Here is a 25,315-nt window from a genome sequence, read left to right as displayed (position 1 = left end):
ATGCAATGCTGATGGTGGCATAAGGAGAGATTTGGATCTGATTTTGCTTTATTTAGATAGTTATTTATTCACCTATCTTATGAGTTAAGTGCAGGAACAGAAGCTGTAAGATGGAGCTGTGAGCTGTTTCAGCCTGGACATGATATGTTGTACAGGAATATTTTTCTGCTTGCTTTTAGGAATCTCTGGAAATGCTGGGCTGAGAGGAGCCCCAGGCCCACCAGGACCCCCAGGACAGCCAGGATCTGTCGGATTCCCTGGAGCTCGTGGAACAATGGGACCTAAAGGTAGATGTGCAGTCTGCAGATGGAAGGAGGATTTGGGTCAGAAAAGCAGAGTTTTGGCCAAGTGTCTTGGGCAGGCAGCGTGTGATGGGCCAGCTGTGGGAAATGGCTCCCTCTTGGCAACCTTGTGCAGGCACCAGCTGCTAGGAATGAACAGAGGAAGGGCAGGAACGGGGGGGACTTTCACTTGGTTTGAATCTCTAATGGGTGTTCATGAGGGTAAAACTGGAGGGAGCAGTGGGAAGAGTTTCTGTGAAGGGAATTTGTGTGAAGGAAGATTTACAGCTTTATGTACTGTGCTCACTTTTGTGTTCCCAATGTCTCCTCAGGCTTTCATGGATTTCCAGGTTTAAATGGTCTGAATGGCTTGCCAGGCACAAAAGGCTCTCCTGGAACACCAGGTAAAGGAAATGTGTGGTGGAAGTGTGATAGCTAGGGAGATATGTAACTGCTCCTCCATGAGAGTAATGTTTCCCACAAAATTCCCCTATTTCACCCAGTTCTGGCTTTAATTATGACCTAAAGAAAAACCTCAGGATACTGAATGTGCATTAACTAACTCTCCTTCAATGCCAGTAAGAACAGGATGCAGCCTGTGGAGTTAAAAAGACTTTTCTGGTGATGGTTCTCCTCGAATTCCTGAAGGGTTGTGTCACTTCTGGAAAACTAATAGAATGAAATCATAAAACTCTTTCTAATGGATGTTTGATTTGAGCAGGGCAGCACCAAATGCTTGCTTTGAATTTGACTTAGCAATGAAATGTTTCTGTACTGCTTTTCAGAGCCCTCCATTATATGGAGCTCAAGGAAGGCATCAATAAAATCAGAAGCTGATTTCTTTGATTTGTTTCCAGATTCTGCTTTTAGGGAGCTTTTGCTGGACTTTCTCATATTTGAATCATATGAAATGGAATGCAGTTCTGTGTTGCAAACAGGGTTTTACTAAAGGAAAGAAGTGAAGAAAGATCTTACCAAAAAGACTTGTTTAGTTACAGTCATGTTGTAAAGTAGCAGCTAAAATTTGTGGCAGCTGTTTTATGGATGAAAATGGATAGACTTCATGTGTACAACTCAAACAATACCTGTGTTTTCTTTGTTTAAGAAGGCAATGATTTGCAGCATATAGATCCTCCACAGTTTTCCTGAGAGAGCTGCTTTTAGTGTATCCTTTTTCTAGAGTGGCATTCTGAACATCTCCCTGCAGCTTTTCAGGGAGCCCCTGTGCTGCAGCATGAAGCCCACAAGGTTATTTAAAGACCAGAACCTTGAGTCTGGTGTGTCCCAGTGAGGCACAAGCATACAGGCTGGCAGCAGATCCTGTCACAGGACTGCTGTGTTCCCATTCTTGTGCAAAAGCTTGTGGGGAGACCAGAACAGTCATGTGTTCTTCTCTCAGCATCTCACAGATTGTTTAAATTCACTCTGCCCAACCAGAGTAACACGTGAGGCACCAGATCACCAATTCCAGCTGCTCTACTGAAAGCAGCAGAGACAGTAGTAAAGGGCTGGATTTTAAATCACCACTCATTTTGTGTCATGATTTGGCTGCTATTAGGCAATTTGAATGGGCTCTCTTACCTTTGTTAACCATGTTTAATTAGGTCTGAGTGAAGCTGGACTGAAAGGACCTGCAGGTCTCCCAGGTCCAAAGGGTGAAGAAGGCTCTCCAGGCTTGGGAAGAGGAGCTGCAGGATTCCCTGGACCAAAAGGCTCAGCAGGAGACGTGGGTAAATACTGATGTTGGGAAAGCAGGATGTATTGCAGCTGAGGTTAATGGATTGCATGGTCAGCAGAGCTACCAAAGACAGTTCCTGAAGCCACAAAGGTGGTTAGAAGCCTGACAGGCAAATGTGAAATCTGTGATGTTGCTCTGTACTTTGAGAAACAGTTGGTTGCACAGTTCTGAAGGTATCTATATCTCTCCTGAACAGCACAATATGTGTTGTTTCTCCTCCTTTAGTGAGATGTCTCTTTGTTCTCCTCCCCAGCCACTGCTTCTGTCAATGTCTCTGAAGATCCATGAAGACCTTTGGTTGTCCCTCATTTTGTGTTTCTTATTCCAGGTCCCCCTGGTCTTATGGGACTGCCTGGCCTGCCAGGAACACCTGGAGTTTCTCTTCCATCTGATATAAGGGGCAGACCTGGAGATGCTGGTGTTCCAGGCACTGATGGCAGTTCAGGTGTGTGTGGTTTGGAAGCTCTGTCATGGTGGCACTGGTACCATTCAGTACCTCACAGCCTTGTTGGAGAGGCTGAGACTCCAGCCTTTCCCCACACAGAAGGAAATGCTGGGGATAGGCCCAGAATTCACTTTGCCACAGAAACAGATTTTGCCAGCAAACTCTGTTGTCTCTAGGTTTTCCAGGTGCTCCAGGACCACGAGGGCCCCCTGGCCCAGCTTCTGACCAAGGGGACACAGGCACTTCAGGTTTCCCTGGTGTTCTTGGCTTGAGAGGTATTAAAGGTGATGTGGGACCCACTGGTCCAATTGGACTCCCTGGAGCATCTGGATTGAAAGGTAAGCTTGCCTTGAAAGGACCTGGGAGTGCTTTGGCAGCTGTCATGTGGCAGTAGGAATGGCTGTTGGGTGGTTGGTGTGGCCTCCTCCTTCAGGTGTAACAGCTGAATGTGATGGCTCAGTCTTTCCTTTTGGCTCCTGCAGCTTTTACCTACTGACTCCAAAAGGAGCAAAGTGGGGCTAGCTCCAGGTGTTCTCAATGTGTCCCTAATTATCTTTTTCCTCTTATCTTTGTTTTTTTTTTTCTGAGTAGAAGGTGTCCACCTGCAATGTTGCTGTGCTTGTGCTCTCTGTGCAAGGGCTGGAGTTGCTGTTTCATCCCACCTGTCCTGTATGCTCAGAGGCATTAGTGTGGTGGATTTAGGCCTCAACAAGAGGCTAAGAGGATTGTAGGAGTTCAAAAATGTTGTTCTGGGCTAAGGCAGGGAGCTTGTTGATCTCTCTTTGGTCTGTAGAAAGGAGGCCAAAGAGAGCTGCACACAGGGACTCCAGGAGCGAGGTTTGAGAGCCACCACACAACTCAAAAGACAGGGCAGGATGGAGAACCTGGAGAATCACTGCCAGATGAACAGCTGTGCTGTCTTTGTAGGCTGGCAGATCCCATCCCTCTGTGCTGTGCACAGAGATGGATTTAATAGTAAAGATGTGTACTCTCCAAAGCCTGTCCCTGAGCTACCCAAGGAAGGGGAGGGGTACTTTCAATAAAGTACAGTTAGGTAGCAGTGGAAATTCTTGTCTTGAGGCTCTCCAGCCATTGTGGATGTGAAATTGGGCACAGACTGCCTTGAGGGTTGTGGTCCCCTCCATCTTGGAGCCCCAGTGCTGTTGCTGCCATCAGTGGGAGCCACAGCTGTGGGTCAGAATCAGTGCTTAGGCCCAGTCTCAGCTGTGTGTCTTTGCAGGTGCACGAGGTGAGCCTGGCCTGATGGGGATGCCAGGTAAAGATGGGCCTCCAGGGGATCCTGGTTATGCTGGCCTGAAAGGTGAAATGGGCCCTCAAGGTGAGTGCTGGAGGATTAAAAAGCTGTTATTTATTGCTCCTGGTTTGGGCTGGGGATGATTTCAGAGCTCCCTTATGGGCTTATTTGGGAGACTCTTGATTTCTTTTAGACTGAAACAAGTAAGAAAGGGCTTGACATGCTTTTTACAAGACACTCAGTGCTGATGTACAAATTCTAATTTCACATTTTTCTCCTTTGTGTCAGGATTAGCATCAAATCTGTAGGTTTTTGTGGGTACTTACACATCCTTTGCCCATGTGCAGGTCTCCCTGGCAGACCAGGGGCTCCAGGAATAACCCCACAGCCAGAAGAAGTCACAGCCCCTCCTGGATTACCTGGTCTGCCAGGAATTGATGGTGTTCCTGGCTTTGAGGGAGACCCTGGATTCCATGGCCCAGCTGGAAAACCAGGTAAAAAGTACACTCAGATCACCAAAGTGCTGTTCTTCTGGAAGAAAAACACTACTTTATCAAATGCATTAGGAATCTTTACAGGGTTTTCTAATTAAGGAAACAATTCCATCAAAATGCAGACAAATATATATAAATATAATGCTGCATTTTTAACCATATGTGATACCCAGCTGCACCTCTCAATCCTTTTACAGACAACCAGATCAGGTGGAGCCTCTTTTGGAAGTGGCTGTTTATAACCACAGCTGGTGAAGAGTGAGCTCTTGGCATGGCTGCTGACATTTTATTTCCCTTCTGGAATATGACTGCAGGAGTCAAAGCCAATAGTTTGAGGAAATAATGATACTATTAGTTGTATTTTATTTCAGGCCCAAAAGGTTTGCCAGGAAGATCTGGTTTGAAAGGACGTGATGGCTTACCTGGAACCCCTGGCATAGCTGGGGATCCAGGACTTCCAGGTGCCCCAGGATTACAGGGATTTCAAGGTAATTTTATGATTTGGGGAGCACAGATAAAAAGAAGCAAACAGTAGAATTGTGTTTGCGTACATCCAATTAGTTTAGGAAAACCGGAGGATTTCTATGGTATTGTGTTTTGTATCTGCAATGAAGGAAATTTAATCTTCAGTGAGGAAAGTTCTGTCACATGTCCTTGTTGATGTTACAGCTGGTGTTTCTGTAGGTGCATTTCTAAACGTCTTTTGGTTTTAATGTTTTGTGGATGTGGGAGTGATCTTGAAGATCTAGAGGAGTGATATGGTATTCACAGTAACCATAGCTGTGAGGCTTGGACAGGAGAGGAAAGGCACAGTGACAAAGAAGAGAAAAATTATTGAGTGCTATAGCAGAAATGAATGAATTAGGTTTTGGTTGGTGTTTTGAGATCCTCAGGACTATTGTACTGTGAGATATACCTAACACACTGGCACCAGAGTTGTTGGGCAAAGAAAGAGAACTAAAAGAGGAAGGGAATGGGTGGGTGGTGCTGTGAAATGGCTGCATTTGGAGCTGTTCAGTCTAGTAATTCATATAACAACCATATAGCTTGGGCTCCTCATTGTACAGAGTGCCATAAGCAATGCCAGGCGGGGTACAGAGGCAGGGATGCCCCCCTGTGCCCTGGCAGTGGTGATGTTCCTGTGTCCCCAGGTGCTGTTGGGAAGCCGGGGCCCCCTGGGCTGCCGGGCATGCCGGGCCGCAGCGTGGGCGTTGGCTACACCCTGGTGAAGCACAGCCAGTCCGAGCAGATCCCGCCCTGCCCCATCGGCATGAACAAGCTCTGGGATGGATACAGCCTCTTGTATGTGGAGGGGCAGGAGAAGGCCCACAACCAGGACCTCGGTGAGTTGACAGAATTCTCTCAAGAATGAACAACACAAAATTACAGTTAAAAAGCCATGGCATCATCCATGGCAGTGCAGAGGGCTGTGGTGGGGCTGGTGGCAGGTGGCTTGGCCAGATCCACACTGGGAGCGGTGTCACTTGTGCCATCCTCACCACTAAAAGTTGGTTTGTATGGTTTGGAGTTTTTGGCAGATGCTTGGTATGACTGCTGCTCTGCTTCTTCCAGGCTTTGCTGGCTCATGTTTGCCTCGCTTCAGCACCATGCCTTTCATTTACTGCAACATCAATGAGGTGTGCTACTACGCCAGCCGAAACGACAAGTCCTACTGGCTCTCCACCACTGCTCCCATCCCCATGATGCCCGTGGACAGCGTCCAGATCCCACAGTACATCAGCAGGTGCTCTGTGTGTGAGGCACCTTCCCAGGCTGTGGCTGTGCACAGCCAGGACATCACCATCCCACAGTGTCCCCTGGGCTGGCGCAGCCTGTGGATAGGATACTCCTTCCTTATGGTAAGGACACTACTCCTGGTGCAAAGGCAGCTTCAAACATGTCCATCTCTCCTCTCTAATGAGGTCAATGAGAATGTGTTCTGTGAGTTACTAACAGGAACCTGGAACCCTGTCTCTTCTTACCTCAGTGCATTTCTTCATCAGCTGAGTTGCTGTAGCTCTGAGTTTGCTCTGTGCAGCACCTGCCCTGATCAGTTTTGGTGGTAACACTGCTGCCTAAGTTCTGTATTGCCACAAATGTTTGTTCTTAAAACCTTTAAATGTGGAAACAGTAGTTCAGCTACAGTATTGACTTAATCCTCTTTCTCAGTGGAAAAAATTTTCCATTGCACTCTCCTAGAAGCTTATTAGTGTAAGATTGTTAGAAAAACATGATGACAGCATCATTGTTTCCAAATTTTCCCATCTTTCAAATGAAAAGCTGGTTTTCCATTATTCCAGGCCTGCATATTCAGCCTAAGTATGCTCCTTTGCTCTTTACCTTCTAGCCCTGACTCAAGAGACAGATACACATAGCCAGGGTATAATTTGATTGCCCGTGTACCTCTTTCTGTTCCTTGGAGCTCACTGAATTCCATCTTTATTTCAGCACACTGCAGCAGGGGCAGAGGGCGGAGGCCAGTCCCTGGTCTCACCTGGCTCCTGCCTGGAGGATTTCCGAGCCACTCCTTTCATCGAGTGCAACGGTGCTCGGGGCACGTGCCACTACTTTGCCAACAAGTACAGCTTCTGGCTGACCACGGTGGAGCAGGGGCAGCAGTTTGTCAGTGCTCCCCCCTCAGAGACTCTCAAGGCGGGGCAGCTTCGGACTCGCGTCAGCCGCTGCCAGGTGTGCATGAAGAACTTGTAGTAACAGCAGTGCAGATATGGGAACAGTCTTTGTTACCCCACGTTAGACATCGCTGCCTGGAGAAGGGTAAATTCACAAACCTCTTTTGTGTGTGTTTGATGGGTAAATCAAGACAGCCAGAACTCTACAGAAATCAAGTTTCAAGTCCAGGAATTTGTGTGCAGAGGAGGGAAAGACCAGTGTTCTGAAGCCATTTTTTAATGGAACATGGTGCTATGTTTTTACTTTGATGTTTTTTTCCCCTCTTTTATGGCTACCTCAGAAAGTCTCAGTGAGTTCCTTACTCAGACTGAAGAGCAGCTGACACTTTGTACCACTCCTCTGTCCAAGGCACATCCAGTCATCACCCAGAGACACTTTGCCAAAACTAGGCTGAATTAGTGCCTTTGCACACAGTATTTGGTCTAGTGTAAGGGAGTGGAGACTCCTGTGAAACACAGAACCAGCTAAAATTTATCAGGGTATGCTGGGTGACTTGGAAACACTATGCACTAATGGTTGATAATGGATTTTCTTTAAAAAATTGAAAAATGAATTATTTGCTTTGCTTATTACACAGATGGAACATTCTTTCCTCCAGTGACAGGTAACCAGTTCTAATCCAGCCTGCTATCCACAGCCTACCTTAATGCAATTTTTCATGTGAAGATAAATCCAAAACATCTCTACCATTTTTCTTTGCTTTCTGTTGAAATATATTCCAGGTCTGTTGGCTTCAAGGTCTGTGCTTATCTCCTTGCAGCCACTGATATACAGCCATACTTTATTAGCCAACATTTATTACCATGAACATAAATTTCCTTTCTGAGGCAGCTTTGGCACACTTATTTTCAAGCTTATTATTTAAGCTGTGTGTGTTTGAAAAGTAGAGCCTTCACTAGATGGCATGCAGGCTTATGCAGATACAGGAGTAAGCAGCTATGGGATGTACATTTTTTACTCCTGCAATCACCATGTGTTGTATCCTGCTTCCTCTGGGCTTTATTGCTGTAAGTTTAAAAAATTGTATCTCTACTGTCTGCACTGTTAACTTTCCTTCAGGGTGTAATTAAAGAGAAGTGCCACTAATTGGATTTTCCTTGTATATTTTAGGGGAAAGCCATGACAAAGGTATGGTTATACCTATAATGAATTCATTCAATAGGACTAAAGTTATTACCTTTAACCTCTCTGGAGTGAAGGGTGTGAAATCCTTGTCTATTGAAATGTCCCAGGACATTTCAAAGGAGTGCCTTGCAAATACACTGTCACCTTGGCTTAAAAATCTTTAGGATAAAATTATTCAGAAAATTCTTATTAATGCATGACTAAGACATTATTTTAAGCAGATAATAATCAGTAAAGATGAAAGTATTATTTGCATAACACATTATCATCTTCACAGATGGAGGTCAGAGCTCTCCAAGTCCTGGAGTTAAACCACACTGGAGATGAACAGGGAAGTTGAGGAACAATGTTGTCTTTCATTTATTCCTAATTGTGAAAGATCAGCAACTGCTCTGGATGTTTTTTGCAAGTATCTTTAAGGCATTTTAACACTCCTGAGCAGCAGTCCTTTCATGCAGGATATCCACTCTAGTTCCTAGCTGTCCTGGCACAGAGCATGTGGGATTTACATCCTGGGTTATGCACATGCAACTTTACAACACTTGTGTGCACAGAGCAAAGCTCAAGACTTCTGAAAAATAACACAGATAACTGACAAAGTACAAGGAAATTTTCATCCACTGGCTTCCCATGGTGCTACAAAGAGTCTGGTTGGTCAGGGACTTTTATCTGCAGGGACTTGGCTTTATTTTTGGACATGACACATGCAAACACAAATAATTTATTCCCCAGGACCAGAGCTTTATGCATTTTTAGCAGCACTGCCTTTAGAGAGCTGCTTCTCTCAAAGTAACCAGCAGCTCCACTGCTGTCCCTGTCCAAGCTTCCATCCAGTTCCACCTTGCAGGTGCAGGGAGCAGGAATTCCAATCACCTGTTCTGCCATCAGCCCCATTTCCATCCGTTTACCCCCACCCAGAATCCTTCAAGAGCTCTGCAAGGCTCAGGCTCCTCTCTGAAGAGGCTGAGGGTGGCTTGGGGAATAAGCACCTGGTACTCCACTGAGAGGGTCTTTTAATTATTTTTAGCAGGTACTGCTTGAGACTGAGCATTTCAGAGCAAGGGCTCATTTTAATTTTTTGTCTGTAGGGAGGAGGGGGCTGCAACTGATATAATACGCACAGTAACTTCATGTATTAATGAAAAAGAAATACTTTGTTTAAAAAAAAACCCACAAAACCTGTGCAGCTACTCCATGGAGAGGGGAAAAAAATGGTATTTTTTCTATATGTATAGTTTCCAAACCATGGCTAATAAACATTGAAGGCAAACAAGATGAACTGTGCCCAGGTCATGACTATTTTCTTGGAAATCACACTGGCCCTGACCCAGAAGTGCAAGTGAGAGGACACAGCATTCAGGATTTCTCTACATGGTCATTTATTACTGAAGATGAAAGTGTGTGACTCACGTGCATTACACTATGGTGACAAAGTGATCAGAATGGGGACTGTGATAGTAAAAAGGAACTGTAGAATGAATTAAAAGATCTTTGCCTTTATTCTGAGCTGGTTTTCTCAGAGCTGCTACAGAGATACTCTTTCTAAAAAGAAACAAAACTGCACCAGCTCTGCTGATAAAACTGGAGAATTAAGGCACTTTTACCAAAACAGATTTCAAAAGGCAACAAGTCAAAACCCAACAATTAAGTAATTTGCATATGCCTATATATTAAGTTTTAAGATAACCTGGGTTATATTTAGTTCACACAAACAAATTAACAAAATATAGCAGCATACAACCTATGAAAAGCTTAAGAAATTTATTAGATGCACAGATAAAGTGCAGTAACAGAGATACTTGTGTAAATCTTTTTTAAAATAAATAAGGTACAGTTAAACCACCTTTGACTCTCTTTAGCTCTGGAAGAAAAGTCAGCCTAAGTTTTAATGATTGAACTTTAAGGTCAAGGTGAAATATATCATAACTATAACAGTGGTTGTGATCTGTATCAACTCTTTGAGGCTCCTGTTCCTCTTGAGGTCTCCCAGAAACAGGAAGGCTATTGCAAAATGGATACGTTAGACATAGTTCCTTTCACAGAAACATTTTTGTCATAAAGTGTGGTTGCTCAAATACATGTTAAAATATTTAACAAGGAAACAATTTTCTCCTGATCCAGTTGATCTTTTAAACAAGACAATGCATTTTTTCTATGATGCAGCCCACAGGAAGGAACAGAAGTAGACATCCTCCTTAACTGAAGACTCTTGCTTTAAGAACTAAACTATTGCATTATATGAGAGCAAGAAATACCCATTTTGTGTTATCCCTTTCTCCAAACATACAGCCCACTGACAGACTTATTTTTGCCTTAATCTCAGAGGTCCATTTGTCTTCAAGAAAGACACACATTAAAAAGAGGTTCCCTTTCAGGGTCTTATAATAAAATCTTTCAGTGCCTTTCCATCTGGGGAAGCTCTTTGACAGAAGGAACTGTCCCTGTAGGAGTTTTGGATGATACCAGATGTTTGTGCTCTGTTATCCATGATTTCAGGCACTTTTGGGCTAACATGGCTGTGTAATTTATGTCAATGCAGTAATATCAGCAATGTGTTCAATACTCAGATGGGTCACCACAGTTTCCTTCATACACTCAGGATTTCAAATTCTTCTTCCAATTCAAATAGCTTGTCAGTAGATTCAATAAGTTCTGAAAAATAAATTAAACAATTTAGAATGTGAAGACATGCCTGATTTTGTTTACTAAAAAAACCCTCAAACCTCCCCCCATCCTTCTGAAATGCTGCCTTTGAAATATTTTCAAAGACTTAAAAGTATCTTGTGCTAACACATGTAAATTGGACACGGCCTGTTTGGATAACTGATACTCTGTAAGAGCAAGGCATTCAATCATGCAGTGATTGCCTGATCCTCAGGAAAGCCCAGTTATTCCACCTGTGGTGGTTTTGCTGCTGGCTGAGGAGCCCCACTCCGTGCCCAGAGCACTTTCAGTGTACCACACCTGCTCCTGTGGTTGTCACTTCTGGCTTGCTTGGAGGTATGAAAGGAGGCCAGTGGGGTGGGTGCTTCTGCACCAGCTCAAACATCCGCAGGCTCTGCTGCTTTAGAATCTCCTGAGGACAGAATACAAACCAAAAACCACTTTTAGTATTGTGTATCTATCAAAGAACAAAGGCTGTAAATTCCTGTTAGGTGAGGTACCTGCCATCATGAATCACAGCTTCACACATCTCTAGTATTGTCCTACTTGAAAACACACCTGGAAGAGGGATCTCTTAAACTCCTACAAGTTACCAGTGCATTATAATGAGCTTTTATACATCTATAATTCTGTTTATATGGAGCAAACACATAGCAAGAACATACTTCTGCCTTTTAAAAATAAATTACCTGCTTGGACCTCTCTGTGTTCCAGTTTTATGCTGATCAATGGGAACAAAAACCAGATCTATCTACTCAAAAAAATCCAAGAGATTTTGGAAGATAGGCTTTGATCAGGAGAAACACGTTATTGAAGCAAAATTTCACTGCTATCAGATGAGCTCCAGCATATCCTCTACTTCAGTTATTTGCAAACTGTTTCCTGTAGCCTTTTTTTAAATAAATGCTTTTGGTTGGTGGTACTTTATTTTCACATTCCTGTTGCTTAATATTCCAGCTGCTTGCTGTTTCTCAGTAAATGTCTTAGGTATGAGCCACTAACACAGTACTGCTAACAGAAGACAAACTCAGAAGGGGGCGGATGCACTTCTTCTCCCAGTGCCAGGGCTCAGGGTTACAAAATGCTGAACAAGCTCCATCTGAGCAGTGTCAGCCCTCCCTGATCATTAGTGCCACCTTCACTGGGGATCATTTGATTTGCAGGCCAGGAATTTCCATTAACCAAAAAAAGAACAGTATCCATGATTTCATACAGATGAAAAGATAGTAGTATTACCTTTTGTACAAGACTACACCAGTTATCAAAATCACATTCTTCTTTGCAAAAGAAGCCCTAAGGAAAGAATACACAGAGTAATATTAAATACAGTATGTCAATGAGCAAAGATGCTGTGGTATCTATGTGTGGGTTATATCTTGTGACAATCACCCATAACCCAACCAAAGGACAGTGGCACGAGATCAGACTGAATTTCTTCAACTACCACAGTATTTTTGTGGTCTATACTGGATTACTTCTACAAGTAATTCCACCTGAAGATTTGTAGATTAAATAAAACAAGCTCAGGTGAGTATCTTCTTGAGAGCAACCACTGCACAGATGATAGTGATGGAATAAAATAAGGAAACATGATTCAGTTCCTTGCTTTGACTTTCAAACTACTTCTTGGAAAAGGTCTGTGTTGCCCAGGAAAGAAACTTAATTGGCTCCCCAAGATACAAACAGTTGGTTCCTGCTTGAGCTAAAATTAATGTATCCTATGCAGTTCAAGTACTGTGTGTTGAATTTTAGATTGCACAAGAGTGCCCTGAGATCTCGACTGTGATCAAGGAAACATGGTGCTGCCCTTACCAATACACAGAGGTATTGCTCTGAACAAAGTACACACATTTATCATTTTCTAACACCTACTAAAGCTACTGAAGGGTCCAAATTCATGATCTTCATTCTGTGAGGGGCTTGCTGGCAGTGGAAGCTCTTGTCATCAACTGTGCCATTTTCTTCTGAATCTACAAAACTCTGAGTGGTGTGAGGGTCCAAGTAGATAAGCTCATTGCCTGGAGGGGTAAAATCCACATGGTGGTAACAAGCAAGAAGCAGTAATAATCACTTATTCCATCCAGACTTGTAAAACATTAATTGGATTGTCAGCACAGTCCATATCTCAACTCTCTAGCTAGGGAGTCTTTAAGAGAACTGTACAACAGAAAGGCACAACAGTATCCCACAGGGAATTTAGTACAATTTTCCACTGTTACCTTTTAGGGTGGATTTTTTTTCTACCTTTGTCACATACTTTCCTTTATCTACATGAAGTGCAGTACATTTTTTAAAAATCTCAACTGCAGTAATCCCTAACATTCCTCAGATCAAAGATACAGGATGACCACAAATCCAATCTGTAATCCCATTAGGCATTCACCCAGAAATTGAACAAATAAGTCTGACTAAAACAGCTCAGGTTTTACAAAAGAGAACAAAATATCCAAGGAGTTACGGATCAAACCAGGGTAAAATATCAAAGGCTGAATCTAGGATCAACTATTGCATTAATTAATAAAGACATGGAAGAAGGTGAAAGACATACTGCTTTGAGAAAAAATTGAAAAATATGAGACAATAATTTAAGAAAGCCAGGAAGCAAAAGAACAAAACAAGACACTCTTCACTAGAAAGTATTAATGATTAGAAAAAATACAGTATTTAAGTAGCAGTGACATTTCACATTTTTTGAATGCTATCACCTTAGTGTCTTGTTTTGCTTATATCATTCCATATTTTTATATCAAGCTTTGCTGCTTCTTTTCTGTTCCTATAAGGATGGTCTCATACTGTTCCTGAAGTGTCTGAGGTATGTTTCTTCTTCTCCATTTTCATGCTTAAAATGCTTACTACTGCCCCTTCCCAAAAAAAATCCTTTCTCTTTCAGTCATATGGATATTTGGAGTAAGTTTCTTTCTTCCTTACCTAAAAATCCTATAAAATAATAGGCATTATTGGGTTTCCCTCCTAATGCTCCCAAAGACTGTGGCATCTTAAAGCATTCCTAGGAGTCCAAAGAGAGAAAAATTAAATTGATTTGTTTATTGATGTACAAGATACCTGAACTTTTTCACATAGACAAAGAAGTGACTGAAGAATGCCTTACTTTAAATGCATCAATATACACTGGGTTGATGTGATTAATCCCCAGGCGCAGAGGGATAATGAGCAGGAGGGGCTTCCAGCCTGGGCACAATCCTGCTGTGTTCTTGTTTGGGCCAAGAGCACTCCTGTGCAAATGTGCACTGCTGTGGGCAACACTGCTGCTCTGGGCAGGGCACCAGCACATCTTCTCTGGAGGATGAAAAGAGACATCAGTGAATGCACACAGCAACACAGAGCAGATCTTTCAATCATGAATTAAATTGCTTTTCCAGACAGCTTTATAGAGCTCCTGTTTTAAGAAAAAAGGAGCAGGGCATGGAAATCCTGACTATTTAGTAGAAGTAATTCTGGCAGTCAGTGTGTGTGCTGGCACATTAGTGAGACATGGGAAAAATGAAGGGATGAATGTTTAAGACTGAAGTTGCATTTACTACACGCAGTATTAAAGCTGTCAAGCTTTGCCTGGGAGATGATACAGCAGGGAGGAAGCATTAGAAACTCTTCAGGGAACTCTTCCCTTCCAGTGATGTAGACAAAAAATAAGCAGAAGTAGGGACTAAAGTAGAACCAGGCTGTGGCTAAATAGCACTTGTAAACCTTACAGTTTATAAGTTGAAAATGGGCCACACATTTCTGAAGGATCTGCCCTTCATTTCCCTTTTGCCTGACAAAAGCAAATTTCTGCCAAACTCTCTATTACAAACAATTCTCTGTATTTTTACATACTGCAACTTCATCCCATTGCTGGAGTAGGAGTTAAGGAAGAACAGACCAAACTCCACTTTCTCATCCACATGGTATGTGAGCTGGTCACCAAAACTACCTCACTGTTCTGTGCTAACTTTACTTCTGGAAGCCCCAAACCTGAGTATCCATTTCCTTTATTCCTTTTCTTACCCTGGGAACACATAGGGATGGTGCCAAGATTTTGCTCATACTTAGATACATTCAGAAGAGTGAATTCAAATAAAAAACTGTCACCAAGGAAATAATCACAGAATCATCAAATTATTTAGGCCAGAAAAGACCTTTAACATCATCAAATCCAACCACTACCCTAATGCACCCAGAAGTAGTTTGTCCAAACAATTAAATTTGCCATGAGCTGGAGCAACTCTTCATTATCTGCTGAGACACTAGAGCAGTCCTGCAGAAACTCCTGTTTCACTTACTGATGTCCTCGATGACCACTGTATTGTCCATAGATACATAAACTGCTAATGAATTCCATTCATCAAATAAAGCAAGTTTCCTAGAAAACACAGAGGCGATAATTAATAAAAGCTTACTAGGACCATGAGGATAGCTTTTAACTCAGGAGAGTTAAATAGGTCTTGAGTAAAAAAGTCACTTATTTGGAAGAAAAATTTGTTGGGTTTTTTAAGTGTCCATGCAATAAAAAGATAACTTTCAGTGTTTAACATATTTAGAAAAAAATAATAATGAGTGGTTCCAGGAAAAGCACACACACTGTATCATGTGAAAGCTGTTTTGTCCTTTTGCCAAATGCAGGATAGTAACAGCTCAACCACATGATCAGGTTTATTACTTTTTATTGCAATTAACAGATTCCACTGTGGGATTCTGCCCATGGTGCCTAACATCATGCAGAGAAGAAAAAAATTCCTATGCCAGTTTTTCCACATTATTCTGTGCTTAAGAAGTTCAGAGGAACTATTTCAGGTTGTTAAAAGCCAGAGCAGCTCAAGATTTTGGAACCCAAAAGTTAGGAGGGTGGCATAATAGCACACAGGTTTCTGTCCACTTGGTGTGACATCCAGAACTCTGGGGAAGGGAGCTCTCAGGCTGCACAGGCAGTGCTGGGTGTCTAAAATAAGCCTGAAGAACTGCTATGTGAGTCAAGAAGAATTTGTAAGGGAAAGGAGCTGGAGGCCAGGACATCCTTGAGCTCCTTTCTCTCTCCAGAACATGTCTGTGCCAGGGCTGCAGCAAATGGCACCCAGGAGCTGCAGGATGGGACATTCCCTATCCCTCAGCAAAGGCAGCTCTAGTGAGGCCTCCAGGCCAGGAGCAGCTCCCATGTTCTCCCCAGCAGCCTCAGGCAGCCCCAGGAGCACATCCCAGGAGCCCCTGGCATGACTTACTTCAGCACTTGAGCAACTGTATTTGGTCCAAACCACTCTCCAATGGACTTCCCCTCTCCAACACCCATCTGTGCTGTTGTGGAAAGGGAAAACACACACAGGAAAAACCACAGAGAGGCTGGTCACAGTCTGTGTCACACAGCATGGCCTACCAATACCTTCACAAACACTCCAGAGCAAGCTGTATTTAGCAACAATTATTTTCTCAACCTCTACTCTTTTCAACACTTAATGACTGCTGGTTACCTCAGAAGTTGTTCCTAAACTGTAATGACAACTACAAATATGTCCTCACTTACAAATTACTTCTATATACAATAACTTCTATGACTGTCTATTTGAACACTATCAACTCTCCTACCCAAAACCTACACACTCTATTCTAGAACACCAGATTTATTTAGGTCTAAGTATAATATTTCTGAATTATACTTTGCACCCACTTGCATACATTTTTATTTATATGTAAAAATACACATTGTCTTCATAATCACTTTTTTAAAATGTTTCATTAACTTACTTCAAATAAGAAAGTTTCAACAGCATAGGAATTTCAGCAGACAAAAGGAAGTTGATGTGTGTTCTTACCCATTTGGTGGATGGAATAACAGCAATCTTTTCTATCCAGAAAGCACCGTAAGATTCTATGATATTCTTCTGGTTGCTTTTTGTGTTTTTCCCATTGCCAATCTTTAAGGAAAAAAGTTATACAGATTAAAAAATAATGCTTTCATTGTACTGATCAAATTTCTAGATGGCAGAAAGCCATACAATGAGATTTTAAGAGACAATCCATCTCTAATATTTACATTTTCTTTAGAGATCCTACAAGTCACACCTTGTCATTTATTACCAAGCTGCCCTTTATCTATTGTGTGAAAATTGGGAAACTAAAATAATAATGCCAACTGCAAGTATATCCCAAATGATCACTGCTGAGAATTGATAGCTATTGCTCTATGTGAGCTTCCAAGACTATTTAAAACTATCTGTTCTGTTCAGACTTTATCAGATTTGCAAACATTTGTAGGATTTGTAGACTCATAAAGCAAAATCCAAACACAATGCTGGCCCTCTCCCACAGCAAAATCCAAACCATGGCTTTGCCACATGAGCTTCTGACATAAGGTAATTACCTCACATTTACTAACAGAGAAACACATACACAGGGCTGATGCTCTTTAGATCCATACTGCAAGTTAAAGATTAGTTTTTCTCAGGTAGTTATGTTTGTTTGCCAACTCTTTCAGTTAAATTTTTGCACTACCATTTTGTGTGTTCAGTTATTAAAGTGGTAAATCCAGACATTGTGCTGCCACAGAAAGTGTGCCAAAAGAGCACAAGGATCACAGCTCCAGCCACAGCAAGGTTATTGACAGGAGAGTGTCACACAGAGCACACCTATGACACTCACCTGTGGCTCTGGGGATATGGGGTGTCAGTACAGAATTACAGGCACTGGTGGGGTCTGCTGTGGGGTCTGGACTCAGGCTGATGATGGGTGAGTGGTTGTGAAGTACTTTGTGTGGAGTCTATCACTCTGTCACTACTGACACCATCACCCTGGGCTAGCATTTTCGTGGCTATATAATGAGAAGAGGGGAAGATGTAGCAAGTTTTCCCTTAGCTTCAACTTGGGTATTCCTCAAAAAGATTTATTTTATTTATTTATTTATTTTAAAAAATAACAACAGTGGGATTCCCTATCTGTCCTTCCTCTGTTTTTGTTTCTCTGCTTAAGGCTGACATGATTTTGCCCCATCAGACAAAAATAGTTCAACAATAACTTTATCAGGGCATCAAAGAGTTTCATTAATAAATTTAGGTTTTATGCTTTTATGGAAAATGACAACAAAAATGAAACAGCCTCCAAATAACACAAAAGTTGCCTCAGCAACAGTACTCACCTCTTCCTAAATGTCTGCAGATCAGTGCCTGGGCCAGCATCATCTGCCCACACCTCAGCATGCATCCCCAGCCCGCGTCAGACGAGGGACCGGTGCCTCCTGCAAACAGAGGGGCTCAAATCAGCACGGGCTGTGCATGGAGCCAGCTCTGAGAGAACCCACAGAAAAACCTCTGAGAGCTGAGACCCACAGGCAAACCCCTAATAACTGAAACCCACAGTCAAACCTCTGAGAGCTGAGACCCACAGGCAAACCCCTAATAACTGAAACCCACAGTCAAACCTCTGACAGCTGACCCCCACAGTCAAACCTCTGAGAGCTGACCCCCACAGTCAAACCTCTGACAGGTGACCCCCACAGTCAAACCTTTAACAACTGGAACTCACAGGCAAACCTCTGACAGCTGCCCCACAGCTGAGGGGGAGCCAGCCTGCCCCACTGAGCCAGCTCCTTTCTCCCACAGTGCTGCTGTCACTTCACTGCTTGCCCCACAAACATGAAGACCTGATTATATACAGGTACAAGCAAACAATGATTTTAATAGCTTTAATCTTTTGTTTGCACACACAGTTAAATTATGATCTAAATGTTCTAGTAGTGTAAAAATAACTTTTCAGTCCCCAACATCATCACTAATCCTGCTAATCCATAACCAGGCTGCTGGAGTGCTGCATACTCACCAATAGGTGAAAACTTTCTTCTGTAAGTGAACCAGAGACGAGCACTTATATCCAACAATAACTTAGATTTGTCTGGAATAATTTTAAGAGGAAATACATTATTAAAACAGACTTAAAACTGAAAAATTCAAATTATCCCTGTACAGTTAATATATAGAGTGCATGGAAGGCTCCTATAGCTTTTACAAACAAGACCCTTAGTACTTCAAGCATTCTTTAGCAATTTAAACACAGAGAGCTTTTGCAGACTGCTAATTAAAGTTAACTTATTAAGGATGAAATTACTAGCCAATGAAATTTTACAAAGTGCTTGGAATGACTATGCCCAGCTTGAATAAAACAACTCTGGAGAACTGTCCTCAGGAAAGAACTGGTAAAGCAGGTTAAGAAGTTCTACGTGCAAATCAACATGGAATTATACATTACCTCCAAACCCAACAGAAAGTGATTTTAAGAAAAGGTTAATAATGTTAAATTGAATGAAACCTCTCTTTTTTCTGTTTGTTTAAACACATGCACTTACAGAATCCTCCAAAGGCTCTGAAGAATGCTTAAGAATCCTGTTTGCTGCATTTTCCCTTGGCTGTGGCTCAGACTGGCTGGCTTTTCCAAAGGATTCTCCAGCTGATCAAGGCTGCCTGCAGCACCCTGGGCTGTCCTGCATTGGTGGCCACTGCCTTTGACATGTAACACAGGAGGATGGCCCTGTCTTCTCCCCAGGGAGCAAAACTCATTTCTGAAACCTTATTTTTATGTAAACATATTACTCTGCTCTAACTTTTAGGCCATGTACTTATTTTCACTAAAATGCAGTACGTGCCATAGACTAACTTATTGTTGTTACTTGAAATATCATTTCAGTTGCAAGTAACAGGCTGTGGACAGCATCCCTCACAGGAAAATGACACCAGTAATGCTGAACATTTCCCAAAAGTAATTTATATATTCATTTCTGAGTCCCTCTGTTGTGGAGACTCACATCTGACAGCCTCTGCTATGAATGTCATCATATTGCATGAATTATCATGGGAGGACACTGGCCTTGGTTCTGGTTTCTGGACAGGAGGAATTCCACTGCTTACACCTGGTGTCTCACTGATGGAGAGCAAACTTCCCTCATGAGACATTCAGGGAACACAAGGAAATCAGGAGCTGTTGCTACATGTGAATCTATGAATATTCTACAGATGTTACAGATAATTTAATTCTAAAGATACCTGTGTTTAGGTGGTGTTGCCTTCCTAAAATCCACACTGGCTCATCAGTTTCTGGAAATTCTTCTAAGTAGTCTGACAAAAGAGTGATCTGGTTTTCATACCTAGACAAAACTGAACAGGAATACACAAAATTCAAACTCCATTTTATTCCCTTGTTCCTTTATACCCAACCTGGAGCTCTCAAACTAAACTAGTTTGTAGTAAGTCTTTACAGCCTTTGGGGCTTCTGAGCAGTGCTGCCAGCTGCTTTTAATTTTCTCATTTAAAAGCTGTTCTGACACTGAAATAACCAATGCCTTGGTTTTTATTTATATCCTCAGTGAGTGCTGAGAGAACACCAGGAATAACACCTTTATAAGCTATCTCACTGAAGCCAGTGACAGAAGTTCAGGGTGACTGCAGTGAGGATGAGATTTGATTCAAGATAATAGGGAAAGGGAAAAAAAATAAAGGCACCACAGCTTGATCTGGAACATAGAAAAAATACAAATCAGAGTGATTATGGCCTCATGCTTAATGGAAAGCATGTGAAAAGTGTTAGCAAGACTGGGCTTTACTTTCCCAACTGGAGATTTGAAACACTTAAGAAAAAAAATAGATGTATTAATGTTATTATTCAACACCATATCTATTTAGTGAAAAATAACAAATGATAATTAATACTACCAAAAGAAGACAGTCCAACTATTTTCCAGATCATTAAAATGGTGCTTTTTGGAAGAGTGCAAAAACCCTTCAAGTATAAAAATTAATGTAAAATCATATATATAAAGTAAGATTTCACTTAAAAATAATACACATGCCAGCGATCAGAAGGGAGCTGCACCATCGTCCGGCTGGAGCCCGGGGCCAGCAGCGCCGAGCCCCGACACTGAGCGTGGCCGCAGGCAGGGGTGAAACACCGCGCCAGGCTCCTCCAGCTCAGCAAAACAGCTCCTCGCCCCGTGCTCTGCGTTCCCCGGCAGAAAAGCCGCCGCTCACTGCACTTCCAGAGCAAAATATCTGGTTTTTACTCCAAAGACTTAAGACACTCTGGACCCCCGAAATCCAACCGGAGGCACCTGCCCCCCTTTCGCGGCCGCCTCTCCCGCCCCCGCTGCCGTCCGACACCCCGGAGCACTGGCGAAGGCACCGCCGGGGTTTCTTTTCCCTTGCCGGGATCCCCTTCCCGGCGCTCCCCCACAGCGCTCCCCCCGAGCTGCGGCGCCTCCCGGAGCGGCGCTGCCAGACCGGGCTCCGGCCCCGCGGCTGAGGCCGCTCCGCGCCCCGGCCGAGCCCCCTCACGCCCGGGGCCCCTCCCGACCCCCAGCCCCGGCCCTGGGAGAGGCCGCGGGACCCCAAGCACCCGGCGACCCCTCCGGCACCGCGCCGGCTCCTGTCCCTCAGCCCGCGGGCATCTCCCGCCGCCGGGAGCCCCGCTGGATCCCCGGAGCCCCGGCCTGGCCCCTCAGCGCCGCCCCGGCAGCCGTGCCCGCGCCCCGCGCCCCTCACCGGCCTCCATCCTCCCGCTGTCACCATCCTCCTCCCCTTCGCCCCGACACGGAGACACAACACGGCCGCGCCGCGGGGCGCCCTGGGAGCTGCAGTCCCGCCGCCGGCCGGGAGCGCACCGTCCCCGCGTGCAAGGGACTACAAAGCCCAGCAGCCCCCGCGGCCCGGGCGGTGAGAGGAGCAGGCGGGCAGGGGCGATTGGCTGGACTGGGCGCCGGCGCCCTCCTGATTGGCGGTTTGCGGGCTTGGCCCCGCCCCGCGGGCGGGCAGGCGCGGGGGCAGCATGGAGGGCGCGGTGTCGGACGTGGCCGTGTGTAACCTGGCGTTCGCGGGGCGCCTCGAGGAGCTGCGGGCGCTGCTGCTCCGCGACCGGGCCCAGGCCACGCGGGCCGACCAGGTCAGCCGGCTGCGGCCCCGAGCGGCCTGGGGGCGGCTCCTGCCGGCCGCTGCCCGTCCTTGCCCCGCTGACCGCTTCCCTCCCGCAGGATCACCGCACCGCGCTGCACTGGGCCTGCTCGGCGGGACACACGGACGTGGCGGAGCTGCTGCTCGGGCTCGGCGTGCCTGTCAACGACAAGGACGATGTGAGTCTGAGGGACCGCGGGGCGCTCAGGGGCCGCGGGTGCTGCCGGGCCCGCTGCTGTCACGGTTTCAGCCGCAGAGCGGCTCTGACAGCGGCCGGAGCCCTCCCGGAGCCGCTTGCGCCGCTCCCTCCTCGCCCTCGCCCCCTCCTGCCGCCGGCCGCGGCCCCCAGGCGGTGTCTGGCGCTTGGGCAGGTCCCGGCTGCTCTGTGGGAAGTATTCCACATTTAGAAATAGGCGTGAGGAGGAGATTTCAGACCTGCTTATTGTCCCGGAATTTTAAAAGAGCTGTATTTATGAAGGAAGTTGCAAAACCAGGGGTGCTTGGGTGGTTCTTGGGGTTTTCACATTGCCTTTATCTCCGTGTGATCTCTCAAATATGTTGTGCCAAATCATGAAGCAGCCTGAAGATCTCTCACACTGGGGAAGGCATAAATAAAGCAGGTGCAGGTTCAGTGGTTTCACAATTGGAAAGGAGATGGCCTGCTCCTGTTCTAGAGGAAGAGTTGGAATATTTGTATCCGTTACAAAGCATCCTAAATGTCATCCATAAAGAAGGAAATGTCTCATCCGTTTAGAGAGTAGGATATAGGAAAAGTTGTTAACACTCTTTTCTACTACTGCTGTCCTTAAAAAGGCATTAGTGTAAATTCTGCAGGGACAAAGTGTTCTGCAAAGATACCATGCATTACTGCATAGCAGAAGTGATTTCTGTCATTTAACTGACAGCTTTTTCCAGGTACTGAATGCAGGGGTGTAAGAAGACATGAGCCTTGCATCTAGTGAAAATCAGTAACATTTTAGCTTTACACTGGTAAGAATATGAGCAGTGTGAGTAGTTCAGGTTTGTCTGGGTTATACATTATCATGTTTTTATGCCTGAAACTCATGGTTTGAATAATGTGGATTTCTTCTTGCCTCTGTAGGCTGGTTGGACTCCCCTGCACATTGCTGCTTCAGCAGGCCGTGATGAAATTGTGAAAGCCCTCATTGCTAAGGGTGCTCATGTAAATGCTGTCAATCAGAATGGCTGCACACCCCTGCATTATGCAGCCTCCAAAAATAAGCAGGAGGTATGTTTGCCTAAGCTACTGGAGCTGGTGGTGTTCTTGGAAGAAGGATTTAGGTGTATTAAACCCACATCCTCCTCCCCTGCTCCTTTCTCTTTCAACATGCTCAGATTGCAATCATGCTTTTGGAGAATGGGGCAGATCCAGATGCAACAGATCATTTTGAATCCACCCCGTTACACAGAGCAGCAGCCAAAGGAAACCTAAAAATGGTACAGATCCTTGTGCAGCACAATGCAACTTTGGATATCCGGGACTCTGAAGGGAATACTCCTCTGTAAGTAATTTTTTATTTTTATTTTGCTTAATATAGAGTAATCCCTGTGAAATTCAACTCCATTACTTCAATGTCTTTTTCTTTCTTTAATTTTCTGTTGCTTCAAAATACACTCTTGCTTCACATCCCTGTGCAATTAAAAAGTATTTCAGAAAGTCATACTTAGTATTTTACCATAGTGGTCTGTGCATGCATACTTTACCTTGTGTTACTGCATCCACTTAAAGAGTGTAGAACCCATTTTGTATTAATCTGGAATACATTGGTTGTTGCTGCAGGGTAGAAAGTGAGCTAATGACATCAGAGTCAGAGGAAACTGGTCTTGCAGGCTGGTCTACTCTGTCCTGCCAAACAAGAACTCATTGCAGAAGCTTTTCTTCACTTCTCTAAAGAAAATCAGTTGCAATTGAAGTACAATCAACCCGGTTTTTATTGTCACCTTAGAGATCAATTTGAATCTGTAAGGGTAACAGTTACTTTGAAGTTGGTGTCAAAACCACAGTGGAATCCAGATTTTGCTGTGAATAAAATCAAGCAGTAAGTTTTAGCTGTACATAAACCCCAGTATGGCCTTGGAATGCACACAGTTCTTCCTAAGACACTGTGCCAAATGGAGAAAAGCATTTGCTGCGTTTGCAGTAACTCATTACTTTTTAGCATCAGACAATTTATTTCTCACCTTCAATTTAATAGAGATTGCCATTTTCCATTCTCACCATGGATTATGTTCTCTTTAGCTTTGCTGACTGCAGAGCCAAATCCTAACCCAAAGAACTGTCTTAACATTGCAAGGAGAGCAGCAGGAGGAATGTTCTTGAGTTGCTTAATGACAGCAGAGGGACTGGACAGCAAGCTTTGGAATCTGTCTAGGTAGTTGGCTGCTTGTGGATTTGTTATTCTCAGATGTATCTCCCCCCAACACTGACACTGTCATTTTGACAAGGTGTAATTGTTGCTCTTTACAAGCTTGGACAGTTTAACAGTGGCTGTGGGTTTCTTGTTCTCACTGCAGCCATTTAGCCTGCGATGAAGAGAGAGTGGAGGAGGCAAAGCTGCTGGTGTCCCATGGTGCAAGTATTCACATTGAGAATAAAGAAGAGCTGACCCCTCTGAAAGTGGCCAAGGGTGGCCTGGGAGCCATCCTTAAAAGAATGGTGGAAGGCTAGAGGGGGCTTCACTTGAGTCTGTCTCCTGTTGCACTTCTGCTTAGGATTGCAAACGTCATATTTTGATAGTTCATCTGGGATGTCATGTATGGTATCAGTGTGGTAATGAAATGTTTTTATTGAGGCTGTCCTTCAAGTGCAGTGCCAAAACAACTCTTTGTACTTCCTGTTAATTAAATTGTTCACTGACTTTAAAGTATTTTTCAATATCTTGCAGTTTTCTTTCAGTTTACAGTGTGATGTGTGTAAATGTGGTATTCCTTCTACTTCAGATCCCAGTTTAGAATTATTTCTTTCAAGAAACAGGACCAAAAATGTTTTCACCGTTTAAATCCAAATTTGTTTTCTTCTAGATTCTTTATTTTTTCTCTTAGCTTTTGTGATTTGTGTGTGGGGTTTTGTCTGTGTTTTGTGGGTACTGATTGTCTTTCTCCAGATGATTCTAAGCTACACTGTATTTCTCTTTGTGGAATGCAGTTTGCTTCGTTACGTAGATAATTGTATCCATTTTTGCTACTCTTGGTGTATTAAGTTTAAAGCTTTTCTGTTGTTACTGGTTGTTATCCCGTTTTTCTCTGAGTCTTTAATACACGTATTTGATGAAGTGCACTGGACTGCTTGCAGAATGCAGGTACAGTTTCAGGGTTACCTCTGCAAATACACTGTTTTATAATGGATGGCTCTGGATACTCCTCTGGGATGTACTTCAACTTTAATTTTTTTCTTCTTGTTCCTTTTGAAGGTTTCTTTTTCTGTTCTCTTTGACTCCCATATGCAGCACTGACACTTGCAGTTTACCATCTTATTTTATAACAGAAGCCTGGTTTAACCTTTATTTACTCATAGCAAATCCTGATATTAAGTTATTACAAGGCAGAGCTAACAAAGTAGAGCCTGAAAAGTGACCTTCTGTCCTGATGTTGTTAAGATAATTTTTGACACTGGTGGATAGAGTTCCACTTGAACAAAGAATGAAATTCTGTGAAATAAAGAACTTTCCTAAACAACAGTCTTTTGTAT

The 25,315-nt window shown here is 43.8% G+C and overlaps 3 protein-coding genes across 4 annotated transcripts in view; 2 read left to right on the top strand and 1 right to left on the bottom strand.

Moving 5' to 3' along the window:
• COL4A6 (collagen type IV alpha 6 chain) overlaps positions 1-9,302 on the top strand; it is a 108,295-nt gene extending 98,993 nt beyond the window's left edge. The window contains exons 35-45 of the mRNA XM_059483062.1: positions 180-287; positions 614-685; positions 1,886-2,011; positions 2,348-2,464; positions 2,641-2,802; positions 3,705-3,803; positions 4,067-4,213; positions 4,585-4,701; positions 5,365-5,556; positions 5,786-6,072; positions 6,662-9,302. Of these exons, the coding sequence (XP_059339045.1) occupies positions 180-287; positions 614-685; positions 1,886-2,011; positions 2,348-2,464; positions 2,641-2,802; positions 3,705-3,803; positions 4,067-4,213; positions 4,585-4,701; positions 5,365-5,556; positions 5,786-6,072; positions 6,662-6,922 (1,688 nt within the window). The 3' untranslated portion in view covers positions 6,923-9,302. The remainder of the gene's footprint in view (positions 1-179; positions 288-613; positions 686-1,885; positions 2,012-2,347; positions 2,465-2,640; positions 2,803-3,704; positions 3,804-4,066; positions 4,214-4,584; positions 4,702-5,364; positions 5,557-5,785; positions 6,073-6,661) is intronic.
• A 203-nt stretch (positions 9,303-9,505) lies between these two features.
• On the bottom strand, positions 9,506-21,238 carry ATG4A (autophagy related 4A cysteine peptidase). Its single transcript, XM_059483127.1, has 13 exons — positions 21,202-21,238; positions 19,711-19,821; positions 18,494-18,565; positions 17,814-17,912; positions 16,495-16,596; positions 15,907-15,979; positions 14,974-15,053; positions 13,803-13,990; positions 13,622-13,700; positions 12,566-12,711; positions 11,930-11,986; positions 10,994-11,105; positions 9,506-10,681 (listed from the first exon to the last, which is right to left on the bottom strand). Exons 1-13 carry the CDS (start codon positions 21,209-21,211, stop codon positions 10,617-10,619), a joined length of 1,194 nt encoding a protein of 397 aa, XP_059339110.1. The 5' UTR covers positions 21,212-21,238; the 3' UTR covers positions 9,506-10,616.
• Positions 21,239-21,468: 230 nt separating this feature from the next.
• Positions 21,469-25,304, top strand: PSMD10 (proteasome 26S subunit, non-ATPase 10). Of its 2 annotated transcripts, none has more exons than XM_059482926.1 (5): positions 21,469-21,598; positions 21,687-21,785; positions 22,709-22,855; positions 22,963-23,129; positions 24,142-25,304. In XM_059482926.1, the coding sequence occupies exons 1-5, from the start codon at positions 21,485-21,487 to the stop codon at positions 24,293-24,295; spliced, it is 681 nt and encodes a 226-aa protein (XP_059338909.1). In that variant the 5' UTR covers positions 21,469-21,484; the 3' UTR covers positions 24,296-25,304. The 2 variants fall into 2 exon arrangements, with proteins under 2 accessions (XP_059338909.1, XP_059338910.1); XM_059482927.1 differs by lacking the exon at positions 24,142-25,304 and adding an exon at positions 23,867-24,112.
• Positions 25,305-25,315: the final 11 nt, after the last annotated feature.

Source organism: Ammospiza nelsoni, chromosome 15 (genome assembly GCF_027579445.1).
Source record: "Ammospiza nelsoni isolate bAmmNel1 chromosome 15, bAmmNel1.pri, whole genome shotgun sequence".
NCBI lineage: Eukaryota > Metazoa > Chordata > Aves > Passeriformes > Passerellidae > Ammospiza > Ammospiza nelsoni.
This window is presented reverse-complemented; position numbering and strand designations above follow the sequence as displayed.